Genomic DNA, 24,597 nt, shown 5'->3' with positions numbered 1-24,597 from the left:
TCTTGAAGGGACTCGGCAGTGTTGTCGGGCTTCAGACTCAACGCAGATGAAACTTCAGTCCTGTGAAAAGCTACCTGAAGCCAGCATCTCTGAATAGAGTGGGGCTTCGATAAGCCCCCACATCTGAGAGGGAGAGCAGACAAAGCGTGGCTTGGAGAGCAAGGTTTGTGGGGAGTGAAGGGCGGCAGGCATCCTGAGGGAGAGGGGAAACAGAGAGAGGATGAAACTGAGACTAAATGAACCACAGGGGGAGTGAAAGGGACTCATAGGAAAGACCTTCGGGACAATCTAGGCCAATCTGTTCGTTGTGAAAATGGGGAAACTAAATCTCAAAGAAGAGAAGGGACTTATAGTGCATTAATAGTGGAGCCAGGATTCAGAGTAAGAGACAAAGAAACAGAAAAAGACCAAAGGAGGAACAGTTAATCATTGAGCATTTATTAGGTACCAACTATGTGCCAGGCACTGTGTTATGTAGTGGGGAGACACAGGCAACAGTGAAAGAGTCCAAGTTTGAAGGAGAAAGTGAGAAAAAGAGATAAGAAGACAGAACTAAGGGGAGAGATACATAGGTTGGGAGCCTGGCATGATAGCTGTGCAAACAGAAAGATAGACACAAAAATGGAGTTGGGAGAAGGTGGAGAGGGATGGAACAAGGAGGGGAGAGAGAGACAGAGAGACCCAGAGAAAGAACAATAGCAGAGATAGAAAGAAATGTAGCAAAGGGAGAAGACAAAGAGGAAGAAAAGCAGGTAGCAAAAGGCTGAGAGAAAGACAGAACAAAGAGAGAGACAGAGAGGAGTTTAAAGTCAGATTAATCAGGGAATGCGGGAGATCTGAAAGTTTGGGGAAATCAGGGGGTTCAGAGATCTTTCTTCAAGACTTTCAGGCAGGCATATGCTTCAGGGGGGCACTGGTGCACCTAGCTAATTTCCATGTAGAGTATCAGTGCATTCTTTCTTCCATTTTCCTCTCTCTCCCTTACCAGGACCCACATCTTTAAAGTCTTTCTATGGGAGATTCACTTATGGGTGGCTCTTCAGGGTTTTGCTGTGCTCCCCTTTATCCAGAAAAGTTATCTTTGTGGCTTGTCAGAACAGGTTCATTTATTTCCTCTGATGCCATATCCTCTTCTGCCCCTTCTGGGAAAGAGAGGGAGTCTGAAGAAAGGAATAAAATCTCTGTGTGTTTGGAGTCTGCCTGTATATAGGCATGCGATTCTTATCTCCAAGCCAGGACTTACATTTGTTGTTATGGGAGTGGAGTATATTACAGGAGGGGAAGGGGGGCAGATCATCACAGTTGTTCCCCATTCCCAACCTTTTCAACAATGAAGACTTCCATTGGGTTTCCAAAAACATCATCTAGCACCACATTAGGAGTTGTACTTTGAATATCTAGTGATTAAGAAAATACATGATGGCAAAAACTAGAAAGAATTCAGTGATGCTGCCAAATGAATTTGTATCTTGCTGATGAGAACAACATTGACATATATTTGATAACTAGAAATACAGTTGCTTACCATTATTTGGGCTACAGAAGACTTGTATGCATATCAGTTACATTGAGTCATTTATTGAGAGAGGAACAAGAATAGCAAACCTGACAGTGATTCAGAGCTTTAAATTCTGCAGAGTGTGGTACATACTGTCTTTCATCTGATTTGAGAAAAAGCCAGGTCAGTAATTCCACGACATATTAAGAGGCACAGAGGGTGCAGGCAATTGATCTTCTCCAACCCTTGATGGTACAGGCTCCCTGAGAGGGAAAGTGACTTGTTCAACTCACAAAATGAGGTATTGGTGGAGCCCCAGGACTTATAGAGAGACAGAGATGATGAGAGATGAAGAGCAAGACAGAGCCCCACTAACATACACAGGGAAATAGAGGTACATAGAGTCAGTGAGTATAAGAGAGGAACAGAGACAGAAAGCAATAAAAACTAGAGATACAGAACTAGTAAGAGATACAGAAAGGGACAGAAGGGTGGCCAGTTGGAGAGGGTGATGGGCATGGAGTCAGGAAGACCTGAATTCAAATCCTGTTTCAGACTCTTTGTATATCTGTGACCCTGGTCAAGTCGTATTTAACTTCCCTTTGTTTCCTTCATGTGCAAAATACGAATAGTAAAAGAGCCTACCTAATGGGGTTGTTGTAAGGATCGAAGGAATTAACATGGAAAACACTTTGCAAACCTCAAAATGCTATGTAAATGTTGACTATATATGTATATGCACACATACATATTTATACACATGTAAACTATTAAACCATAAACTGCACTAAGACTTTTTTGGGCAATGTGTGTGTGTGTGTATGTGTGTTTCTGTTCATGTGTGTACTTGTATATACACATATATACAAGGTGTAAACGCCATCATTTTTCTTGGCTGCTTGCAATATTTTCTCCTTCTCCTAGAAGCTCTGGAATTTGGCTATCATGTTCCTGGGAGTTTTCATTTTGGGATCTCTTTCAGATCAACGTATTCTTTGAACTTCTATTTTGCCTTCTAAATCTAATATATCATGGTAGTTTTTCTTTGTAATTCTTTGAAATATGATGTCTAATTTCCTTTTTTGATCATGGCTTTCAGGTGGTCCAATAATCCTTAAATTATCTCTGCTCAATCAATTTTCCAGGTCATTTGCTTTTCCAATGAGATATTTCATATTTTCTTTATTTTTTTCATTTGTTTGACTTTGTTGCTATCATTTCTTGATATCTCATAGAGTTCTTAGCTTCCCTTTGGCCAATTCTAATTTTTAAAAATTTAAAAAATTTTATTTTTTATTAATTTATTTTTAGTTTTCAGCATTCACTTCCACAAGATTTTGAGTTCCAAATTTTCTCCTCATCTTGTCCCTCCACCTACCCCAAGATGGCATGCATTCTGAAAACTCCTTCCCCCAATCTGCCCTCCCTTCCATCTCCCTCCTCCCTTTCTCTTATCCCCTTCCCTTTATATTTTCCTGGAGGGCAGGATAGATTTCTATACCCCATTGCCTGTATATCTTACTTTCCAGTTGCATGTGAAAACAATTTTTAACATTTGTTTTTAAAACTTTGAGTTCCAAATTTTCTCCCTTCCTCCCTCCCCACCCACCCTCATTGAAAAGGCATGCAACTCAATATAGGCTATACATGTGTAGTCATGCAAAACACTTCCATATTAGTCATGTTGTGAAAAACTAACAATACTTCCCTTCATCCTATCCGCCCCCCCCATTTATTCTATTCTCTCTTTTGACCCTGTCCCACCTCAGAAGTGTTTGCTTCTGATTCCCCCTCCTCCAATCTGCCCTCTCCTCTATCATCTCCCACTCTCTTATCCCCTTCCCCCCTGTTTTCCTGTAGGGTAAGATAGCTTTCCATACCCAATTGAGTGTGTATATGTATTTCCTACTAAACACAAATTCGATGAGAATAAGGTTCATTCATTCCCTCTCACCTTCCCCCACTTCCACTATAAAAGCCTTTTCTTGTCTATTTTAGGTAAGATAATTTGCCCCATTCTACCTCCCCCTTTATCCTTCTCCCAGTATAATCCTCTCTTACCCCTTAATTTTATTCTCCAAATATCACCCATTCATCTTCAACTCACCCTGTGCCCTCTATCTATCTATTTATCTGCATATGATTTTTTCTCTCCAACTACCCTAATACAGACAAAGGTCTCAGGAGTTACAAATATCATCTTTCCATGTAGGAATGTAAACAGTTCAACCTTAATAAGTCCCTTATGATTTGTCTTTCCTGTTTACCTCTTCATGATTCTCTTGAGTCTTATATTTGAAGGTCAAATTTTCTGGTCAGCTCTGGTCTTTTCATGAAGAATGCTTGAAAGTCCTCTATTTCACGGAATGTACATTTTTCCCCCCTGAAGGATTACACTCAATTTTGCTGGGTAGGTGATTGTTGGTTGTAATCCTATCTCCTTTGACCTCCAGAATATTATATTCCAAGCCCTCTGGTACCTTAATGTAGAAGCTGCTAAATCTTGTGTTATCCTGATTGGGTTTCCACAATACTTGAATTTTTTCTTTCTGGCTGCTTGTAATATTTTCTCCTTGACCTGGGACTCTGGAATTTGGGTGCAATATTCCTAGGAGTTTTCCTTCAGGTATCTCTTTCAGGAGGTGATCAGTAGATACTTTCCACTTCTATTTTGCCCTCTGGTTCTAGAATATCAGGACAGTTTTCCTTGACAATTTCTTGAAAGATGATGTCTAGGCTCTTTTTCTGATCATGGCTTTCAGATAGTCCAATAATTTTTAAATTATTAATGTGTAATTTGTTTATATATGTAAATAATGTAATAATGTGTAATAAATTAATATTTAAATTATCTCTCCTGGATCTAGAGGCCCATTGTTGAGTAAGGGAGCGTGGTCTTGACTACTTGTATTCACCAGTGTATTTTATATATTTGGTTGGATAAAATAAAGTCTGTCCTATATTTGATGTATTATTTTTGTTAATACTCAATATGAAATCTGAAGGCCTTTTCCCTTCAGTGGTGGAGATATAGATATGATCCAAATACAAATGTTCCCAAGGGAAACCTTAGCTGGGGTCAAACGGGTGAAACCTCCAAGTTTGAACCCAGTTCATACAAACTCAAGGCCTCCATTCTGGGCTATAGGTTACATAAGAAGTAACATAATCTTAAAGGTGTAGAATTCCAGAGTTGTAAGGGATCCTTCCAACTATTCTAACCTCTACCCAGTTTTTGAATCAAAACTACAATATCTTCACCAGTAGTCTTCCAACTTCTTGAATTTCTTCAGTAGGAAACTGTAACCTCAGAAACAATTCATTCTAATATTTGACAGATGTAAGTGTTAGGACTATTTCCCCTATTTTGAGCCAGAATCTTTCCCCTGTAATTTCTTTCCTAGGATTGTTTCTTGGGGTCAAGAAGAAAAATGTTTAAGCCCTCTTCCAAAGAACAGTCCCTCAAATATTGAAGATAAACCTCCTATTTCCTCTGACATTGAGCATTGTAGTCACCTTCCCCTGGACATCCTATAGCTTGTCAATATCTCTCTATACTATAAATGTGCTGTCCCAAACTGATCATACTAACTCAGATACAGTATTCCAAAGGGCAGATAATAGAGGGCCAAAAAACTCTTCTTCTCTTGGCCTTACTCCTGTTAAGGCACTGTAAAAGGCACACTAGGAGTATTGCTAGGTCAAAGGGTATACACAGTTTTATAACCCTTTTGGTATAGTTTCAAATTATTTTCCATTGTGGGTGGAGTAGTTCACAACTCCACCAATAGTGCAATAGTGTGCTAGTTTTATTTTCTTATGACTTCCAGCTTCTGTCATTTTCCTTTTTGGTCAGGTTAGCTAATCTGATAAGTGTGAGGTGTTACCTCAGAGTTGTTTCAATTTTTAGAGTATTTTAATATGACTATTGATAGCTTTGATTTATTCTTCTGAAAACTGCCTGTTCATATTCTTTGATCATTTATCAACTGGAGAATGGCTCTTATTCTTACAAATTTGTCTTTTATCAGAGAAACTTGCTGTAAAATTTCCCACTAGTTTCCTGCTTCCTTTCAAATTTCCTTTGCAATTGTTTTGTTTATGCAAAAACTTTTTAATTTTATGTAATCAAGATAATTCACTTTGCCTCCCATGTTCCTCTCTGTCTCTTATTTGGGCATAAAATTTTCCCTTATCAATAGATGTGACTGGAATTTTTTTCCCTCATGTTCCACTAATTTGCTTATGAGATAACCCATCATGTCTAAATCACGTACCTATGTGTACCTTAGCTCGGTATGTGGTGTGGAATATTGGTTTATGCCTAGTTTCTGCCAGAATACTTTCTTTGTTCTCCCCCAGCAGTTTTTTCAAATAGTGTGTTTGTGCCCCTAAAAATTTAGTTTATCAAAAAGATAGATTATGGTGGTCATTTGTCTCCATATATTATGTACCTAATCTATTCCACTTATCAACCACTCTGTTTATTAGCCAGTACCAGATAGTTTTGATAATTACCACTTGGAAATATAGTTTGAAATCTGGTACTCCTTTCACACTTTTTTTGTTGATTTCCTTGATATTCTTGGTCAATTGGTTCTTCCAGAAGAATTTTGTTATTATTATTTTTTTCTATCTCTATAATTCTTTGGTAGTTTGAATGTTATGGCACTCAATAAGTAAATGCATTTAGATAGAATTATCATTTTTATTATATTGGCTCACCCCACCCATGAGCAATTAATATTTCTCAAATTCTTTAGGTCCGTTTTTGTTTATGTAAAAGTGTTTGTAATTGCATTCATATGGTTCCTTGATGTGTCTTGGCAGGTAGACTCCCAAGGATTTTATATTATTTGTATTTAATTTAAATGGGACATATCTTTCTATCTCTGTTTGATTTTCTTGGTAATACATTGATGTCTTATAATTTATGTGGGTTTATTTTATACCCTGAAATGTTCTTAAAGTTGTTAATGCTTCAACTAGTTTTTATTTTGATTCTTTAAGTATACTGTCATACCATCAGCAACGAGTACTAGTTTTGTTTCCTCATGGCCAATTCTTATTCCTTCAATTTTTTTCTTCTTTTATTGCTATATCTATCATTCCTAGTGCAATATTGAATACTAATGGTGATAATGGATATCCCCTGATCTTATTGGGAAGGTGTCTAATTCTTCCCCATTGCCAATGATGCTTGCTCCTTATTTTAGATAGATGCTACTTATCATATTAGGAAAAGGTCCAAGTATTTATACACTTTCTAAGATTTTTACAGGAATGGGTGTTATATTTTGTCAAAAGCCTTTTCCTCCATCTACTGAAGTAATCACCAAATTGTTGTTTTTGTTTTTGATATGGTCAATTATGCCTAGGGTTTTCCTAATATTGAAGCAGCCCTCCATTCCAAATATAAATTCCACCTTATCATCTTTGTGATATCTTGTAATTTCTTTGCCACTTAAAATTTTTTTTTATAAATATTCTTTGAAAAACTTGATCTATAGCCTTCTTTCTTCTTGTTGCTCCCCCTGCTTTAGGTATGAAAAATACGTTTATGTCATGGTAAGAATTTGAGAGGACTCCTAGTTTATCTATTTTTTTTCCAAATAGTTTATATAGTATTGGAATTAATTGTTTGGTAGAATTTATTTGTAAGTACATCTAGTCCTAGGGAATTTTTTTTCACAGGAAACTGATTTATATCTTGTTCTATTCCTTTTTCCAAGGTGGGGTTATTTCAATATTCTATTTCTTTTGTTAATCTTTGTAATTTATATTTTTACAAATATTTACTTACGTCATTTAACTTGCTAGTTTTATTGCCATATAACTACACAAAATAGCTACTAATTATTGCTTTAACTTCATCTCGCTTGGTGGCACATTCACTTTTTTATTTTTGATTTTGATTTTTTCTTTTCTTTTTTCAAAAATTCAAATTAACCAAGTATTTTTCTATTTCCCCCTAAAACATCTGCTAGTTTTATTTGTTACTTCTATGATATTTTTACATTTAATTTTGTTAACCTTTCTTTTGATTTCTAAAAACATTTTTGAATTTTTGTGGATCTTGGATTTTTATTTTATTCTTTTTTTGTTTGTTTGTTTGTTTTTAAATTGAATGCCCAATTCACTAATATGTTCTTTCTCTTTTTTATGTAAGCATCCATCCATCCATCCATCCGCCCATCCATATATATGTACATATATATATTTACATACATACATATGTACACATATATATATAACTATGTCTATCTGTCTCTCTCTCTCTATCCCTGTTAGTACTGTTTTGGCTGCATCTCATGAATTCGGGTATATTGTCTCATTGCTTTCATATTTAACAGAATTATTGATTGTTTCTATAGAATTAGAATGAATGGGTTCATCAGTTCCCTTTCTAGAGGTGAATTAGAATGAGAATGAATAAATGAATGAATGAATAATTTTATCTATGCTTCCAAGGTGCTTTAGTGAATGTAAGTTTTATTGTATTATGGTCCCAAAAGAATGCAAATATTTCTGCCCTTCTACATTTTTTCTGAGGTTTTTATGCCCTAATACATGGTAAATTTTTTTGTGAAGGTACCATGTATAGCTAAGAAAAACAACTGAGAATACTCCTTCCTGTTCCCATTTAATTTTCATCTCTAACTTTTCTAAAATGCTATTTATCTCCTTCACTCCTTCTTTATTTTATGGTTACATTTATCTAGTTCAGAGAGGGGTAAATGGAGGTCTCCTACTAATATAGTTTTACTTTCTATTTCCTCTATTAAGTAATTCAACTTTTCCTTTAAGAATTTGGATGTTCTCTCCCTCACTCTGTCTCTCTCTCTCTCTCTCTCTTTCACACACACACATTTATTCTGTCTCTCCTCAAAACTCTGTTTTCTTCTGACCATTGCTTCCCTTAATCTGTTCTTATTGCCTCCCCCCCACCCTATCTTCAGCTCATTCTCTTTTCTTCCCTGTTCAGTCAGATAGATTTTTATACCCAAATGAGTATATTTGTATATGTATGTATACAAATGTAACTGAATATGTGCGTATATATCTATGTTTATAAATATTGTTCTCTCTTTGAACCAGTTCAGATAAGAGTGAATTTTAAACATTGCCCACTTCCCTCTATGTTTCTCTCAACTGCAAATATTCTTCCTTCTATGCCTCTTTTATGTGACAAAAATTTTCCCATTCCTCTTCTTCCTTTGGTTTTCTTCCAGTACATCTTCATTTCTCACCATTCCATTCTTTTTTTGTGATCATCCCAACACAATCAACTCACAGCCGTGCCCTCTGTCTATGTAGAGTCCTTCTAACTGTCCCAATAATCATGAAGTTCCAAAGTTTCATTTTCTCATTTGGGAAGGTAAACATTTTAATCTTATTAAGTTCCTTGTGATTTTCCACTCATTTTTACCTTTTAATGCTTCTCTTAAGTCTTGTGTTTGAAAGTTAAAATTTCTATCCAGCGCTGGTCTTTTCATCAGAATGCTTGACATTCCTCTATTTCATTAAATATTGACTTTTTATTCCCTTAAAAGATTATACTCAATTTTGTTGGGTGGGATATTCTTGGTTATAATCCCAGCTCCTTTGCCTTCTGGAATATCATATTCTAAGCCTCCTGCTCCTTTGTTGTGATAACTGCTAAATCTTTTGTGAACATGGTTGTGGCTCCACAGTGTTCGAATGGTTTCTTTCTGGATGCCTGAAGTATTTTTTCCTTGGCTTAAGAGCTTTGGAAACTGGTTATAATATTACTGGGAGTTTTTGTTCCGTAATCTCTTTCAAGTCATTATCAGTGGATTCTTTCAATTTCTGTTTTACCCTCTGGTGCCTAGGATATTGTGGCAGTTTTCCTTTATAGTTGCTTGAAATATGTTGTCTATATGCTTTCTTTGATAATGGCTTTTAGTTAGTCCAGCAATGCTTAAATTATCTCCCCTCAATCTCTTTCCTATGTTGGTTGTTTATCTGATGAAATAGTTCATATTTTCTTCTATTTTTTCCTTCTTTGGATTTTGTTTTATTGTTTCCTGAGGTCTCATAGAATCAGTAAACTTCACTTGCCCAATTCTAGTTTTTAAGGAATTATTTTCTTCAGTGAGCATCTATTCCTCTTTTTACGTCTGGTTAATTCTGCTTTTCAAGAATTCTTTTTTTTCACTTTTTTTTGTGCCCCTTGTACCTCTCTGTGAATTATGTTTTCATCATTTTCTGGCATTGCTCTCATTTCTTTTCCCAATTTATTTCTGTTGCACTTATTTGATTTGTAAATTTTTTTTTGCTCTTTTTATCTCTTTCTTTATCTTTTCTAGGAATTCTTGTTGGGCTTGTGTCAAGTCTGTATTAGTCTGTATTTTTCCTTCGAGGCTTTGCTGGTAGATGTTTTCCTGCCATTGTCTTCTTCTGAGTTTGTGTCTTAAGCATCTCTATCACCATAGTAGCTTTTTCTTCTCAGGTTTTTGTTGTTCTTGTTTGCTTATTTTTCCACCCTATTTCTTGACTTTTAAATTTGTGTTGGAGTGGGTTCTGCTGACTTCTGATTGCAGGTTGTGGTCACCAGCCTAAGCTTCAGGCTTTTTTGCTCTGTCATTTTCACAGATAGTTCTGAGGGTCTTTAAGTTTTTGGTGCTTCCAAGGTGGGTGACTTAGGGAAAAGTGTGGTCACTGCTTCCCTAGTCTGTGTTCTGGTCCTTATACAGGGAAGGCCCCTGCCACCTCAGCACTACAATGGCTAGTACTCCTTTCTGAGCCCTAGAACTACTACCAGGAATTAGTACCCCTGCTCTCTTTGTGTCCTAAAACTTTTCCCTTATGACTGCAAGCAATCTTCTCCATCCTTGAACTGTGACTCAGAACTGGATAGTGATCAACGGAGTTGCCAAGCACACTCAAGCACACACAGTCCTGTGCCTAGTGTCTGCACATGGGACCCCTGTAATCTCTTTCTGACTGGCTGTCCAATCCTCCTTACTGTGATATGTGCTAGTCTCCACCTTAGTGGTACAGACCTTTCTTTTTAACCTCTTAAGTTGTCTTGAGCAGGAAAAATATCTCACCCTGATCTTTTGTCAGCTATATCACTCTAGAATTTGATTTGATGCACTGTTTTAAAGTTGCTTGCAGTGGAATGTTGAGAAAGTTCAGCTGGAGCTCCCTCTACTGCTCCATCTTGGCTCAACCTCCCTACAGTAAACTTTCAATGGTCCTTATTCTCCCTTAAACTACTAACCTGTTACTCTTCTACCTTTCTCTTCTCAACTTCCACAAACAGGAGTCTCTCCTTATTTGCTGCTTTCACTACTTTACTGTTCTACTCATTCTTCAGGTTACTGAAAACTGGCATTTTTGTACACCACCCTGTGGAAATTGGTCTCACCAAATAAATCATCAGTGATCCCAATTCATAAATTAAAAAGTGTCTTTATAATCTTCACACTCTCTAACCTCTCTGTCATAGTTCATTTTACAGAAGAGGAAACTGAGGCAAACAAGGTTAAGTAATATCTGAGGTCAGATTTGAATTGAGGAAGAGGAGTCTTCCTGAATTCAGGCCCAGCACTCTTATCTGCTGTTCCACCTAGCAGTGCCTTGCTAATATTAGAGGAAGGCATATTTCAAGAAATAGTTTCCTAACCATTGTGGCTGTTTAAAGATGGAATGAGCTGTCTAAAGTGGTAGTGTGTTTTCTGTCTCTTGATGGATACTTGATATATTGAAGGGAAGGCATGGACATCATTTGTCATCTCCACTTTCTTCTCCTCCCTTCTTTGCAACATTGACTCTTATGTGAGTTACATGTCCCTTGTACACTAACCTCTTGATACTACCTATCCAATCAGCCATATCTCCCTATAGTTCCCCCTCTTTGTTGTACCTTCTTTCTTTGGAACCTCTCCTTCCCTCAAAACAAACAAAAACCCCAACCTTTTCACCTCCTGTTGATCCTTCCTTTTTGATAAGAGTAATTGATTGAATATCCCACATGGGACCTTCAGGCAGTGCTGTCCATGCTGATGTGGGTGTATATGTAAACCAATCACCCCATAATTGATGCAGGTCAAGACACCAGTTCTCTGACTATGAGGCCACTGGCCTCGCAGAAGAGAATAGAAACAGTGACTCAATCACTTAGAATTTTTCCTTTCCCACCAACCAACTGGATCAGCCCAGATCCAGAGTTTCAGCTCCTAATTTTCAGCTCTTCCACCAAAGGGAGAATGTTGGGGTCCTGACTGCATCTCTTTTTGCTGCTGGGAGTGATAAGAAAATCTACTCTCCTGTAACTGGCAAACCTCTTCATTCCATAAAAATGTACTCAGAGTTCAAAGCTGATGAAGTAAAACTCCCTTCTGATACTGTCACTCCTTCCTTCCTTATTCCCATTAACCTGTCCCCTTCTCCTTCATGTGTTTATCTTGCTTGACTCTCCCCTTGCAATGTACTATCAAGAACTAAATTCTATTGCTAGCAAGCTTCCCTTCTTATAAGACCTATTCCTCTCATGTTCCTTCCATTTCCTTGCAAACATGGAATCTCGGTTCCTCCCCGAAGATACTGTATTTCTGGCCAATTAGTTATTAATGATGCAAAAGAATTGATACCTTTAGGAGAAATGAGTTTTGGTTAAAACAATGATTGGGAAGGTGTATATCAGTAATGATGTTAGTATTTCAGTGGGCAAAGTAAAATGGCCTTAGAGTTGTACAAAATGAATTGGAATGAGTCTGGTAAGGGTTAATATTATCTGAATAGAGATTAGGGTTCATGATGAGGTAGCAATGACATCTGAATAGCTGTAAAGAGCTAGCATAATAGGAAGTAGATGAGAGTAGCATTTTGGCAGTGGTACAAAGAGAGGGCTGATTGAACAGAAATTAGACATCAGGAGAGTATGGAGCAGTGAATGAGAAGACATTCTTTCCTGTAAGGAGGCCAAGGTTGATAGCAATGAGATAAACCTTAGAGTAAATTAAATGCAACTAAATAAATATTTTTTAAGCAGCTGTTGTGTATAAGTCCCTATCCTTCGCTTTGGGGAGAAAATGATGAAAATTGACATACTCTCTCACCTCAACAAGCTTATATTCAATTGAAGATAATGCCACAAATAATATGAGGCATGGTATGGTGGAGGAAAGCAGAAGTCTAGTAAAAGTGTTGGAAGTAATTTGAAAGAGGTAAAATATGCTTTCAAATGGGATCAGCAAGAAGGCTTCCCTGAGGAAATAGCACCTAAGTTAAGCTCTGAAGAAAGGATTTCAACAGTCAGAGATAGGGAAGGAGATGATTCCATTTATGTACATTGTATTACATGAGATCAGATAGGGCCCTGTATACAAATTTTGGTGAAATTTGACTGATGGAAGGGTAGCAATACTAAATAATGTTGGAAACGTAGGCAGGGTGCAGATCATGTAAGGCCTTAAAATCCAGGCTAAGCTGTGTATATTTTTATACTTATGTCTCAGTAAAAAATTTCCAAATCAGCTGAAGATGAGCCTCTTAGGGGGAAGACACAGATAGCTACCAGGAGTAGAAGGAGAGATTTCCCCCTCATTGAAATGAGAGATGTTTGCTAGTCTTGATGGGGAGAGAGTATTGAGCCACATGGTTTTTTTGGATTTCACATTCTTCTCTTCACATCTATCCTCCACATAGCTTCAGTTTGCTAGAGTCCAAACACCACAAACCCAAGTCAGCAGGACTTTGTGCTTCCACATATATCAAATACATGCAGTGATGCTTCTGGGGCAGGAGAGTAGAGTGAATATATTTCCTGTGAAGCTCCTTCTATATTTTATACTCTCACCACATACCTTCTGTGCCCCATTCCTCCTAAACTAAAAACAGGTTTTGACTAATTGATGTTCTGTACTCTCCTGCAGCCATGTCTACACCAGGGGATAATGATGATGAACCATCCCAAGGAGACCCAGGAAGAAGAGAGCTGGAGGAGAAGCTGAGAGAATTGGGGCTGGATACCCAGTATTGGTTGACTAAGCTGCAGGAACGCCTGGGTGTGACCTCTGCCCAAGCTTTACAACACCTGCAGCAAAGGGAAATCCAGACACTGAAATCTCAGGCAAGACATTCTTGGGAGAAACGGGCCTTGGAGAAACTTCTTCAGCTGTCGAGTGGCCAGGGCTCAGAGAAGATGGAAGACAAACACTGGGTGACGGTGAAGGAGAGACAAGAGTGGGCACAGTCATCCTTGAGGGAACTGAGGGAGATGCAGGCAGCAGACAAAAGCCGCCAGGAGATGATTGTGAGGGAGAAAGAAGAGGAGCTGAGGGAGGCCATGGAGATCCCATCCAAGTACTGGCCGCTCCCTGAGAAACCCCTAATGGAGGTCATAGAAAACATGCAGAGACACCTCAGTCACATGGAGGGCATACTCTCCCATAGGGAGAATCTTCCTGACAAGGAGCTCCTGAAAAGGGTGTCAGGTGGCCTGGCCCTACAGGGGATTTACCAAACCAACCACCCTGAAGATCTTTTGGAGAGGAGAGAAGAACTGCTCAGCCTCCCAGAGAACTTCGCCCTGCTCAGCCCAACACAGGGAACAAGGATGGAAACGATGGAGTTTTTGTCTTCTCGTGAAGAGTCCATGTTTACTGAAAGCATGGAGAAATTGGGCTTCAGTGTTAGCTTCCTGGCTAAGGGTGGAGGTTGGGGTTTTAACCTGGAGGCCAGTGCCAATGACACCAGATCTTCTGATTCTAGACAGGTCCATAAGTCACACTCTAAGGACACTTACAGCTGCACCACCAAGTTCAGCTATGTCCCACTGGCCTCCTGCCACTTTTCACAGGACCAGCTCCACCTATCCAGGTCAGCTCTGCAAGAGTTAAAACAGCTGGAGCAACTTCTGAGTCACTTCAGTGGTGCAGAAACCCATCAACTATTGAAGGATAGATGTGAGGCATTTTTCCAAAGGTTTGGCTCTCATGTGAACCAGGGCCCATTGTACTTGGGGGGAGTGTTCTGGTGGAAAGCTGTAGCTGAGGGTTTCAGGTCAGAGGAGCTGGGTGATGTGAAGCAACAAGCCTCAGAGGCACTCGATGTGTACATCCGAGGCAGCTATAGTGGTTTTGGGTTGACAGCTGCAGCCATGGTAAATGCATCCAACTGTCAGCCCCAAATGGCTTCTCACAATAGAAGCTCCAGTAATTTGCCAGCAAGATTCCAAATGTCTGTATACCAAACAGGAGGCCCCCCAGAGGTGGATTCTCTCCCACAGTGGAAAGCTGGTCTTGTGGCCAGTAACCACACCTGGCGTGTCATTGACCGAGGTTATCAGCTAGTGCCTGTCTGGGAAATAATTCTGTCTAACCACAAACAAGATTTTCAGGATCCTCTACAAGTGGCTCGCTGCCTCACAGACATTTACACAGCCCTGACTGGCCGATGTGCAAGGACCCAGGATGGAGAGGAATTACTGAGTGCACAGGAGGATGCCAGGTCTTTTGTAGAGGAAGTGAAATCCTGGGAAATCACTGAGCCTGAGGAGAAACTGATGAAACTGATGGACTTCAAGCAAAAGCTGAGTGAGAAAACTAGGAACTCTAACACCTGGATTAACATCTGTCTCAAAGACCTTGCTCTGCAGAAGTTCTTGGTGGACATTGTCAGTTTCTGCAAGGACTTCCCAGTTCATGAAACCAAATTAATTAAATCCCAGTTGCGTAGCCTTCTGTATCCTCATGTCTATCAAGTGGAGGAGTTCCCACAGAGTCGGCCAATCATGCAGTGGGTTTTCCACTCAGCAAAGGAGCAACAGGATATCAGTGTCACAGAGTTTGCTGAGTTCATTCAGCTCTTAGAAAAGACAAAGAATGACCTTCTCGAAATAAATCACAACTCAGAGTCCTTAGGAAAAGTGGAAGAAGCTCAAAGAAGGGCTACTTATCAGGTCAGTGCATCTCTCAGCTCCTTTCTGAAGGCCCTGAAACAGGCAGAGGAGTCAGGCACACACCTGCTGCTTCTTTCCATTGCAGCTGGTGCAGGGTACAAGGAGGAAAACCAAACGTTCCACTGTCTCCTAGGATGTGAAGAATTAAATTTCCTGTTATGTGAAATGAAAGAAGCCCATGAGAAATACCAGCACCTTAATAAGGAATGTGACTATAGGGCTCAAGCATTCCTACTGGTCACAGGGCTCACAGTAACTCCTGGACAATCTGCTGTGTCTGCAGAAGAAAAGATGCAGCGTTTGAAGCTTATGCAATCTCACATGGATCAGTCATGGTCCAAGGAAATACTTCATGTCCTCTTGAAACCCGGTGGTGGTCACGATTGGGAAACTCTGGAGAAAGACCTGAATTTCCTCATGAGTGGAGAATATGAAGCTACTGTGAACTGTATGCAGATGGACCAGGTGAAAAAAGAACTAGAAAGTGTCTCTCAGAGAAAGAAAAAGACCTGTGAACCAGAAGCAAGTACCATCACACACCATGAAGTGATAAAAAATTCCAACTTTCTAGACTTAGCTAAGAGGCTTGGTCTGGAGCATTACTATCCAAGGAAGATGGGCCGAGCAGATTTCCATCTCATTTACAAGGCCTCTGTGCATGACAGTCAGCCTGACACGGAAGGAAAATTGCCATTTTATTTCCTACAGAAGTTGTTGATGCTGGATTGCCGACTGAGATACTTGGTCTGTAAAGGTGGTGGAGACACAGAGGGCAGCAGCACACTGACTCTGACAAATCTCAAGAATGACACTTCAGATCCTTATGGTGATTTGTTTGATGATAGGAACACACCCTCTCTCCTCTTGTCCACAGTCCCACCACACATCCACCCAATGGACACACAGATGATGATTTTTCACTGTGCTGATGACTTCATGAGACAATACATTTCAAACAAACTTTCCATTTGTCAATTTGCCCTCCCCCTTGTGGTGCCCAATCCCTGCACTTCTAAAATAGAATTCCCCCTCTGGTCTCTCAGCCAAATCAAGAGAAGCTGGAGACAAGTGGAGAAATCATCAGGAGAAGACACAGTCATCAATTTCAATAGCCAACTCATCTCCCAGGAACCCATTCCCATCGTGTCCTTTATAAGAGTTGTGAATTCTGCTTCTTCCAAATCTCAAATCTTGAACTCTCTGCTGAGTAAGCACAAACACGATGCTTTTTTCCACCGTCACTGTCGAGGCAGCAGCAAATCCTGCCTCTTAATGGGAGGTATGATAGAGATCTCCTGGTTCTGTCCAGGGGAGAGAGATGAGGACAGATTTGAAAGGTGTGTTGCCTTCACCAATCTGCGTGGAGATGCCAAAGATCATGAGACACAGCTCAGATTTCTACAAGAAATTGCTTCAGTCACAGTGGTCCTTGTGTCTGCTTCTGATAAAAGTGAGAGGACTGTCAAAATGGTCCATGACCTGTGGAAGTCAACAAAACCTTTGGTTTATTTGTTTGATGACAAAGAGGAGAATGTCTTCAATGATTCTGGTCAGAAAGTGAGGATTGGGATTAGGAATAGAAATGAGGCTGAATTAATGGATGAACTCACGAAGGTCATCAATCGCTTGCTGAAGTCTTCAGGTCCCTTTCTCAGTCTGGAAGACTGTGCTGAAGTTGCTCGCCGCCATGGCTTTCTTGTAGATGTGGACAGGAAGGAGTGTCAGGAGGCTAAAGGAAAGGCACAGGCTTTGCTAGCCCTCATGACAGAGATGAAGTTGTCTGAAATGAAGGAGAGATTACTGCCCCTTCAAGGAGAACTTTGGCACCAGTGGTGTAAGAAGGATAAGGAGCTTTGTCACCTGCGAGAGAAGGGGAACCGCAGTCTTGAACAGCACAAGAGTGAGATTGAGACAGAAAAGCGAAGAATAAGACAAGCACAGCTAAAGAGAGCATTTCCTCTCAATGACTTGATGAGATCTGTGCTTGAAATCCTCCAGTCTCACTCAGAGAAAGACAACAGCACTGAGCTGTACTTCCTCCAGTGGCTGAGCATGTTCATGGACAACCTGACCAGAGGTCACCTGAAAAAACTGCAGAAGAGGTACAACCAATTGTGGTCCCTGGAGTTGTCAAAAAACCGAAAGGGATCCAAGAGTGCCTCCTTGAAATGCCAAGAAACGGAACTAGAAGCTGTCTCCAAGGAGATCAGGGATTTGTCCTTGGGTATTGATCATCTCCTGAGGGAGGTTGGCCAGATCTATGAAACTTTGGAAGAAGCTTCATCCCAAACGGACACTGTGTTCTCCTCCCTTCCTCAAATTGCTGCTGACCTGATGGTTTCTGGGTTTCCCCTTGAGCTGATGGATGGGGATGCTTCCTATGTCCCCCTGCAGTGGGTAGCAGCTGTTTTTGACAGATTGATTGAGAAAATTGGAGACCAAAAGATCTTTGTTATCTCTGTTCTTGGCCTCCAAAGCACAGGGAAGTCAACTCTGCTGAATGCTATGTTTGGGCTGCAGTTCAATGTCAGTGCAGGGCGATGCACACGAGGAGCTTACATGCAGTTGCTGAAGGTGGAAGAAGCTGTCTGGGAAGAGCTGGGCTTTGGCTTTGTCCTTGTGGTTGACACAGAAGGACTCCGGGCCCTAGAACTTACTGGCAAATCACAGAATCGGGACAATGAGCTGGCAACTTTTGTTATTGGACTTGCAAACCTGACTTTGATCAATATATTTGGGGAGAATCCTTCAGAAATGCAAGATATCTTGCAAATTGCTGTTCAGGCCTTTCTGAGAATGAAACAAGTGAACATTTCCCCAAGCTGTCTCTTTGTGCATCAGAATGTAGGGGCAATCACTGCCAAAGACCAAAATGTGGAAGGACGAAGGCGACTGCAGCAGAGACTGGATGAAATGGCAGCCACGGCTGCAGAACAGGAACAGTGCTCAGATATTACCAGCTTCAGTGATGTCATTCGGTTTGATGTCAACACCCATGTCCATTACTTTGCTCATCTATGGGAAGGGGATCCTCCAATGGCCCCTCCCAACCCCAGTTATAGCCACAACATCCAGGAACTAAAACAAGGACTTCTCTTGGCTGCCAAAAAAGAATCCAAAGGCAGCATCCTGAAGATGTCTGAGGTGAAAGTCCGGATCCATGATTTGTGGAAAGCCTTGCTGAATGAAAACTTCATCTTCAGCTTTAGGAATACCCGGGAGATCGTGGCCATGATCAAACTTGAGACAATGTATAACAACTGGACCTGGAATCTAAGAAGTCATGTGTTGGGTTTGGAGAACCAATTGAGCAATCAGATTCAGAATGGGGAAATTCAGGATCTGCCAAGAAGTTCTATTGAGGCTAATATTGCAGAAAAATATGATGCCATCAGGCAAGAGCTTCAAAGATATTTTGATGAAGACCAAGAGAATGAAATCCTGATCCAGTGGAAGGGAAACTTTGAGAACAAACTGAGAAATCTTAAAGAGGCACTTGTTTCAGAAATCATTAAAAAGTCCAATGGTTTTCTTAGTTCAAGGAAAAGTCAAGATAAACTGGATAAAAAGAAATCAGAATATGAAAAAGCGCTATTGTTAAGAAGCAGAGATATGGCTCTGTCCTTAATGGGTAAAGAATTAAGTGAAGAGGAACTGAGGAAGACATTCAGTCAACTTTGGACAAAGTGGGTCTCTAAAGTATCCTCAACTTCCTCTCCTGCTGAAGACCCCGATATTGATGTAGATTTGGAGAATGTCTTTCTGGACCATTTTAAACAGGAGCACAATGTGGCAAGTAAACTTCGAAATCATTCTAGAAGAAAAATGTTTTCAATTAATTATGAGAAACATGTCACAATGAAGACAAAATGGAAAGTTTACACACCCAAAATAACAGAGAATGATGAGAAGGCCATAATGCAAAGTAATGAATACATTATCTCATTGATCACTAAAAATATTGAAGATAAGTTGAGAATGGGAATGGATTATAATATAAGTTACTTCCATGAGATACTGCGATTGATAGACATGGCAACTGATTCTGCATCTGAGGAGGCAAAGTACACATTTACAAATGAATATAAAATAGATTTGTCCTTATGTTTATGCCATAGAGCAGCAGCTAATTTTAGGGATATGCACACAGCTTTCAAGAGAGCACATGATCCTGTCACATATCTAGAAAACAAGAGAGAGGATTTCTTTATGAGTTTTAAGATTTCCTGCCGAGGTGCAACCTCGATCACAGCATTTTCTGACTTCTTGTGCAGCAAGCTCACTGCTTCCCTACCTATAGCCATCAGGAAAAAGATAGCCCTTGACCTTGCTGGGGAGATTAGGGCTAACTGTACTGCCTTCAATGGAAACCGTTCCAACCTGGAGAAACATATTCTTATCTCTCTGGCTAAAGAAGAAAACTTTGAGAATTTTTGGGAATACATTCACACACCAAAAACGTTTTTTGAGAAGTACATCGAGAAGGAGATCCAAGCATATTGTTCAAATAAAGGAAATGAGAAATTAAATAATTTTTTAAGTAAAAGCTTGGAATTTTTTAAGAAAGTCATCCTCACTGCTATTTGTGAGTCAACTCTGGTGGCTAAGGAACAAAACAATTCTGCATCTGTATGGCTAGACATATTGTGTAATCACCTTGCATGTCATTTGACCCTTCCAAGAGGAGACTTAAGAAGCATTGAACACCAGGAGATAGATGACATTGAATTCCTCAAGGAAGCCATGAAAGAAAACCTGGATACCAGAATCCAAAGGATAAGAGAGGAGAATGAAATTACATCTCTTTTAGAGAACATTGTAGCTGAGATTCAGACAATGCTCTCTGCTCAGCTCAGTGGCTGCTGGAAGCAATGTCCCTTTTGCAAAGCAATTTGTACAAATACAGCCATAAATCATGGTGAGGATCACAGCGTCCCATTTCATCGTTCTAAGGCTGTCACTGGCATAAAATGGAACGAAACTGATGAGTTTTCAATTGATTTCTGTACCAGCTCTGTGGCAAGTAATATTTCGTTTATTCTTAAAGATGGTAGAACAATCCCATACAAGACTTATCGTCAGGCAGGTGGTGAATATGCCACATGGAGCATCACTCCAGATACATCTATCCAGCCATACTGGAAATGGTTTGTGTGTTGCTTCAAGTCACAATTAGAAGAGCGTTACAATTTCAGATTCAAGGGCAGAGGTCAGATTCCTGATGCATGGTTCAGTATCACCAGGGAAGATGTGCTGAATGACTTGAATAAATAATAATTCTCAGTGACACCATGGAGCCTTAATGTAGATCATTTTGAGAACTTGTTCTCTCAGAAATGATTTTGCAAAATATGAATGATGGGGGCATAGCACTACCAGATATATATATATATGTATAATAATAATGTAGTAATCATCAATACTATATTACTAGTTCAAAAAATAAGATGAGATTTAGAGGGACAGATTAGACAATGGAGAACCAGAAACACTTAATATTAATCTCACAGTTTCCAATTAGCAAGACTATAACCTATTTATGGAAGAATCCCTGTTTGCGAGAATTGTTGTGATAATCATTTAAGATAATTTGAGCCCCGATAAAGGCCAAAGCCTGAACTAATGAACCAGAAGAAGCACCTTGGCATAACAGACATGCTTTGCTTTGCTCTCTGAGTGAAATCAAAATGCTCTTTCCCCTGTCAGCAACTGAAGCTGACCAGTAACATTCTTCTGTTTATGACCACTCAGGACAAGACATCTTCACTCACCCCCTATCTTGAATAATGGGATTTTTCTTGTCTTACTATTTTATGGACATATACTATGCTATGTTATGTTAGTGATAGAAGAAACATAGATATCCTGAAACTATAATTTCATTTGACACCTTGACATTCTCCTATATTATTATATTTACAACCTATTCAATTAAGAAAATTCCTTTCTCATTCTATGGTTAAAACATATAGAGAGTATAATTTTTGAGTGAGACAGATATCCTCAGTCAGAATTGCTCTAAATGCGTAAAAGGTCTTGTCATCTTGCTTATTTCGGAGTCAAATTTATCCTCTGGCTCAAATGTATGTACATATATTCTGCTAGCTTAATGGAATAAACAATATGAATATATATATGAATATATATCTATCTCACACCTAGCTTGTCTGCCTCTTTAGCCAAACTTTCAGGTCAACATCTGGAAAATCTCAAAAAGAGTACCATAGAAATTAGATTGAGAGTATTGGCTAACACCAAATACCAGAGTAAGTAAAAATGGATGTTTAACCTCTATGATAAAGGGTCAAAGAAAAGTAAGAAAGAAACAGAAAAGATACTTTTGTTATCCATGACCAGGGGAACAATTCCTAAATAAAGAAGAGAGATGGACAGTTGTAAAACAATAGATTATGTGAAACTGAAAACATTTTACACAAGAAAGATTAGCATAACTAATATGAGAAGAGGAGGGGTGAAATGGGGAAAAGTTGCATCAAATATCTCTGACAAGTATGCAATAAAGAGGCAATTAACAAATACATAACCAAAAAAGGGTCATTTCCTAATGGTTAAGTGTTGAAAGAATATAAATAAACAGTGTTCAAAAGAAAAGTTGTAAACTCTTAGTAATCATAAGAAAAAATCCTCAAAATCACTACTAAGAGAAATCAGAATCAGAACAACCCAGAGGTTTCCCAGCAAACTGAGAAAGATGACAAAAGAGAGGAATAATCAAAATTTATTTTTGGTGAGTATTATTGTGGGAAGGTAGATAGAGTAAAGTAACCAGAGTAAAAAGTAGTTTGGAAACATTTAACAAAACGTATGAAAATACAATAAAACAGATAATGTTAATATGTGGTTTTCTAAGTCAATATGCATTGACACAGATTGATATTTATGGCTTATTGGTATGCCTTTCTATTTGTGTTTGAGACATTGCAGTAAAGCATCAATGGCTGTACTGTGTATCCACACAACCATTCTGAAAAGCAATTTTGAATTATGAAAATGAAGTGCCTAACATGTCCGTATCTCTTGATCTGGTGATTTTATTTAGAGACATAAACTCTGAGGAAGTCATAAAGAAGAAAGAAAGGTTTCTTATATACAAAAATAGTTATAAGACTATTGTTTATGGAAGTAAGGAATTGAAAACAAAATGGATTCTATCCACAGGGGAAAGGCTGAACAAATTGTGGTATATGAAAATAATGATGGCTTATTTCAAAATATTAATAAATTATTGTTAAATCATGTATTTTAGTCACATTCTTTAACTGCACATGTAGTTTAGTTTTTATAAATTATAGTAGATTAAGAAGTGTATATGAGATTCTGTGTAGGCTGACAGGACATTGGCTCCAAATAATTCCCCTCTTACCCAAAATTCTTACTTCTATTAAATGCCTTTGTCCATTTAAGTTTCTTGTTTCTATTAAGAGCCTTGCTGCAGACTATAGTTATAGTTACTCCATGATCAAATATAAGTCACATGAGGATGGGAAACCCCCTGAGTATTGCTCACCTGTCAAAGTTCTTCATTCTCATGAAAATTCGCCATTCTTGTCAAAGATGGTTACAAGAGACAGACTTCCGTGATGACACTGGAACATACCCAAATAGCCAACCAATCATAAAATGTAAACCCCTGTGAGAATCAATATCATGTCTTTCAATTTGGGATTAATGTTCCTCATTTATTGTGTTCCCCATTCTGATGTTTCTCATTTATGTCTATAAGAATGCTCTGTAAATTCAGTTCAGGGTCCTTGTACCAGCTGAGGTGGTCTTGGACCTGTTTTATTGGCAAATTGCTAGCCATGGATAATAAACTGATTGTGCTTGAAATTTTTTTGCCTTAGTTTTCTTTATTCACAGTTTTCAATCATGACATTGTAATGCTATAAAAATGAGAAGCATGCTGAATACAGGGAAGCATGGAAAAAGTTCTATGAATTGATGTAACATGAAGTTGAGTGTTGAAAACTATTTTATATATTTGTATGTGTACACACATATGTACACAATGTAAATGGAAAAAACCAACCACAAAACAATCAAAACGAATATTGCAAAATTACAAGGCTCCAAAGAAAAGATATGATATACCTCTACCCAATCGTAAGTAGAGGTAGGTGGAGGTCCATGGAGCATAATTTCAGATATTTTCAATGTATTCATTGGTTATTTAAAATGTTTTTCCTGTGCTCTTTTTCTTAAAAAAAAAAACAAACACAACTAACTTTGTTACAAGAGATGATTCTCTAAGATGGGAGAGGAGGTAATACACAAGGCAGAAATCTAGATGATTTTGAAAAAAAAATCTACAAAAAGCCTATACTTAAAAAAAAGAAAAATGCTAATCAGAACAACTCTTACATGTTACCTCAAGCCAAGCAAATTGATAACAAAAAGATGTGAAAAGTCAATGTTAGATGTACTGTGGAAAGAGGAAAACCAGTACACTGTGCATAGAGTTTTGAAACAGGCTAACCATTCTGAAAAAAAAATTTGGCATCATGATGAGAAATGAATGAACATTTCTCACCATATCCTGTAGCCGAGAGATCTTAATGCTCAGCATATACCATAAGACAGGCAAAGATGAGAAGACACGCTGTATCTTACATATTATCAAATTATTTATATTAATACTTTTTTTTGTAGTAACAAAGAACTTCAAAAAAGAAAATACATATTAACTAGGGAATGGCAACAAATTGCGGTACACGAATGGAGTGGTATAGACATAAAAAACCAAAAAACTCCAAAGCAGTGATTATGATGAATCAGATTGCATTGATACTTTGGGCTTCCTGCCCCAGAATTAGATGAGTTATGCTTCTCATTCATGATTTTAGGGGGTGATCAGCTACATCTTCCTTTCAGGGATGACTTTCAGTAACACTGTTGTCTCAAGTTCTCATTGTGGTCTATCTCTACTTCCATTTCTGCAGTTAACACCCAGAGATAAGCACGCCAGTTGCTCCAATGAACATAAAATTGATTTTCCAAAGGGATATTCACTTTGTAGATAATAGAATAAGTACAAACATTCGTCCTCTAACCAACTCCCTCCCCCCCCCCCAAAAAAAACCCAACAAACAAATAAACTAGGGATACTTACTACCTAAACTACCTTGGAAAGTGGGGAGAGAGGGATCAG

The 24,597-nt window shown here is 38.8% G+C and overlaps 1 protein-coding gene across 1 annotated transcript; it reads left to right on the top strand.

Annotated features, from left to right (window-relative positions):
- On the top strand, window positions 1–23,279 carry LOC114044847 (interferon-induced very large GTPase 1-like). The gene is made up of 2 exons (XM_027864578.1): window positions 1–163; window positions 13,402–23,279. The coding sequence occupies exon 2, from the start codon at window positions 13,404–13,406 to the stop codon at window positions 20,700–20,702; it is 7,299 nt and encodes a 2,432-aa protein (XP_027720379.1). The 5' UTR covers window positions 1–163; window positions 13,402–13,403; the 3' UTR covers window positions 20,703–23,279.
- Window positions 23,280–24,597: the final 1,318 nt, after the last annotated feature.

This window comes from Vombatus ursinus, unplaced genomic scaffold (assembly GCF_900497805.2).
Source record: "Vombatus ursinus unplaced genomic scaffold, bare-nosed wombat genome assembly UNPS02014775.1, whole genome shotgun sequence".
In the NCBI taxonomy this organism is placed as follows: Eukaryota; Metazoa; Chordata; class Mammalia; order Diprotodontia; family Vombatidae; genus Vombatus; species Vombatus ursinus.
The sequence above is the reverse complement of the archived record's forward strand: the minus strand, read 5'-3'. Positions and strand labels throughout refer to the sequence as shown.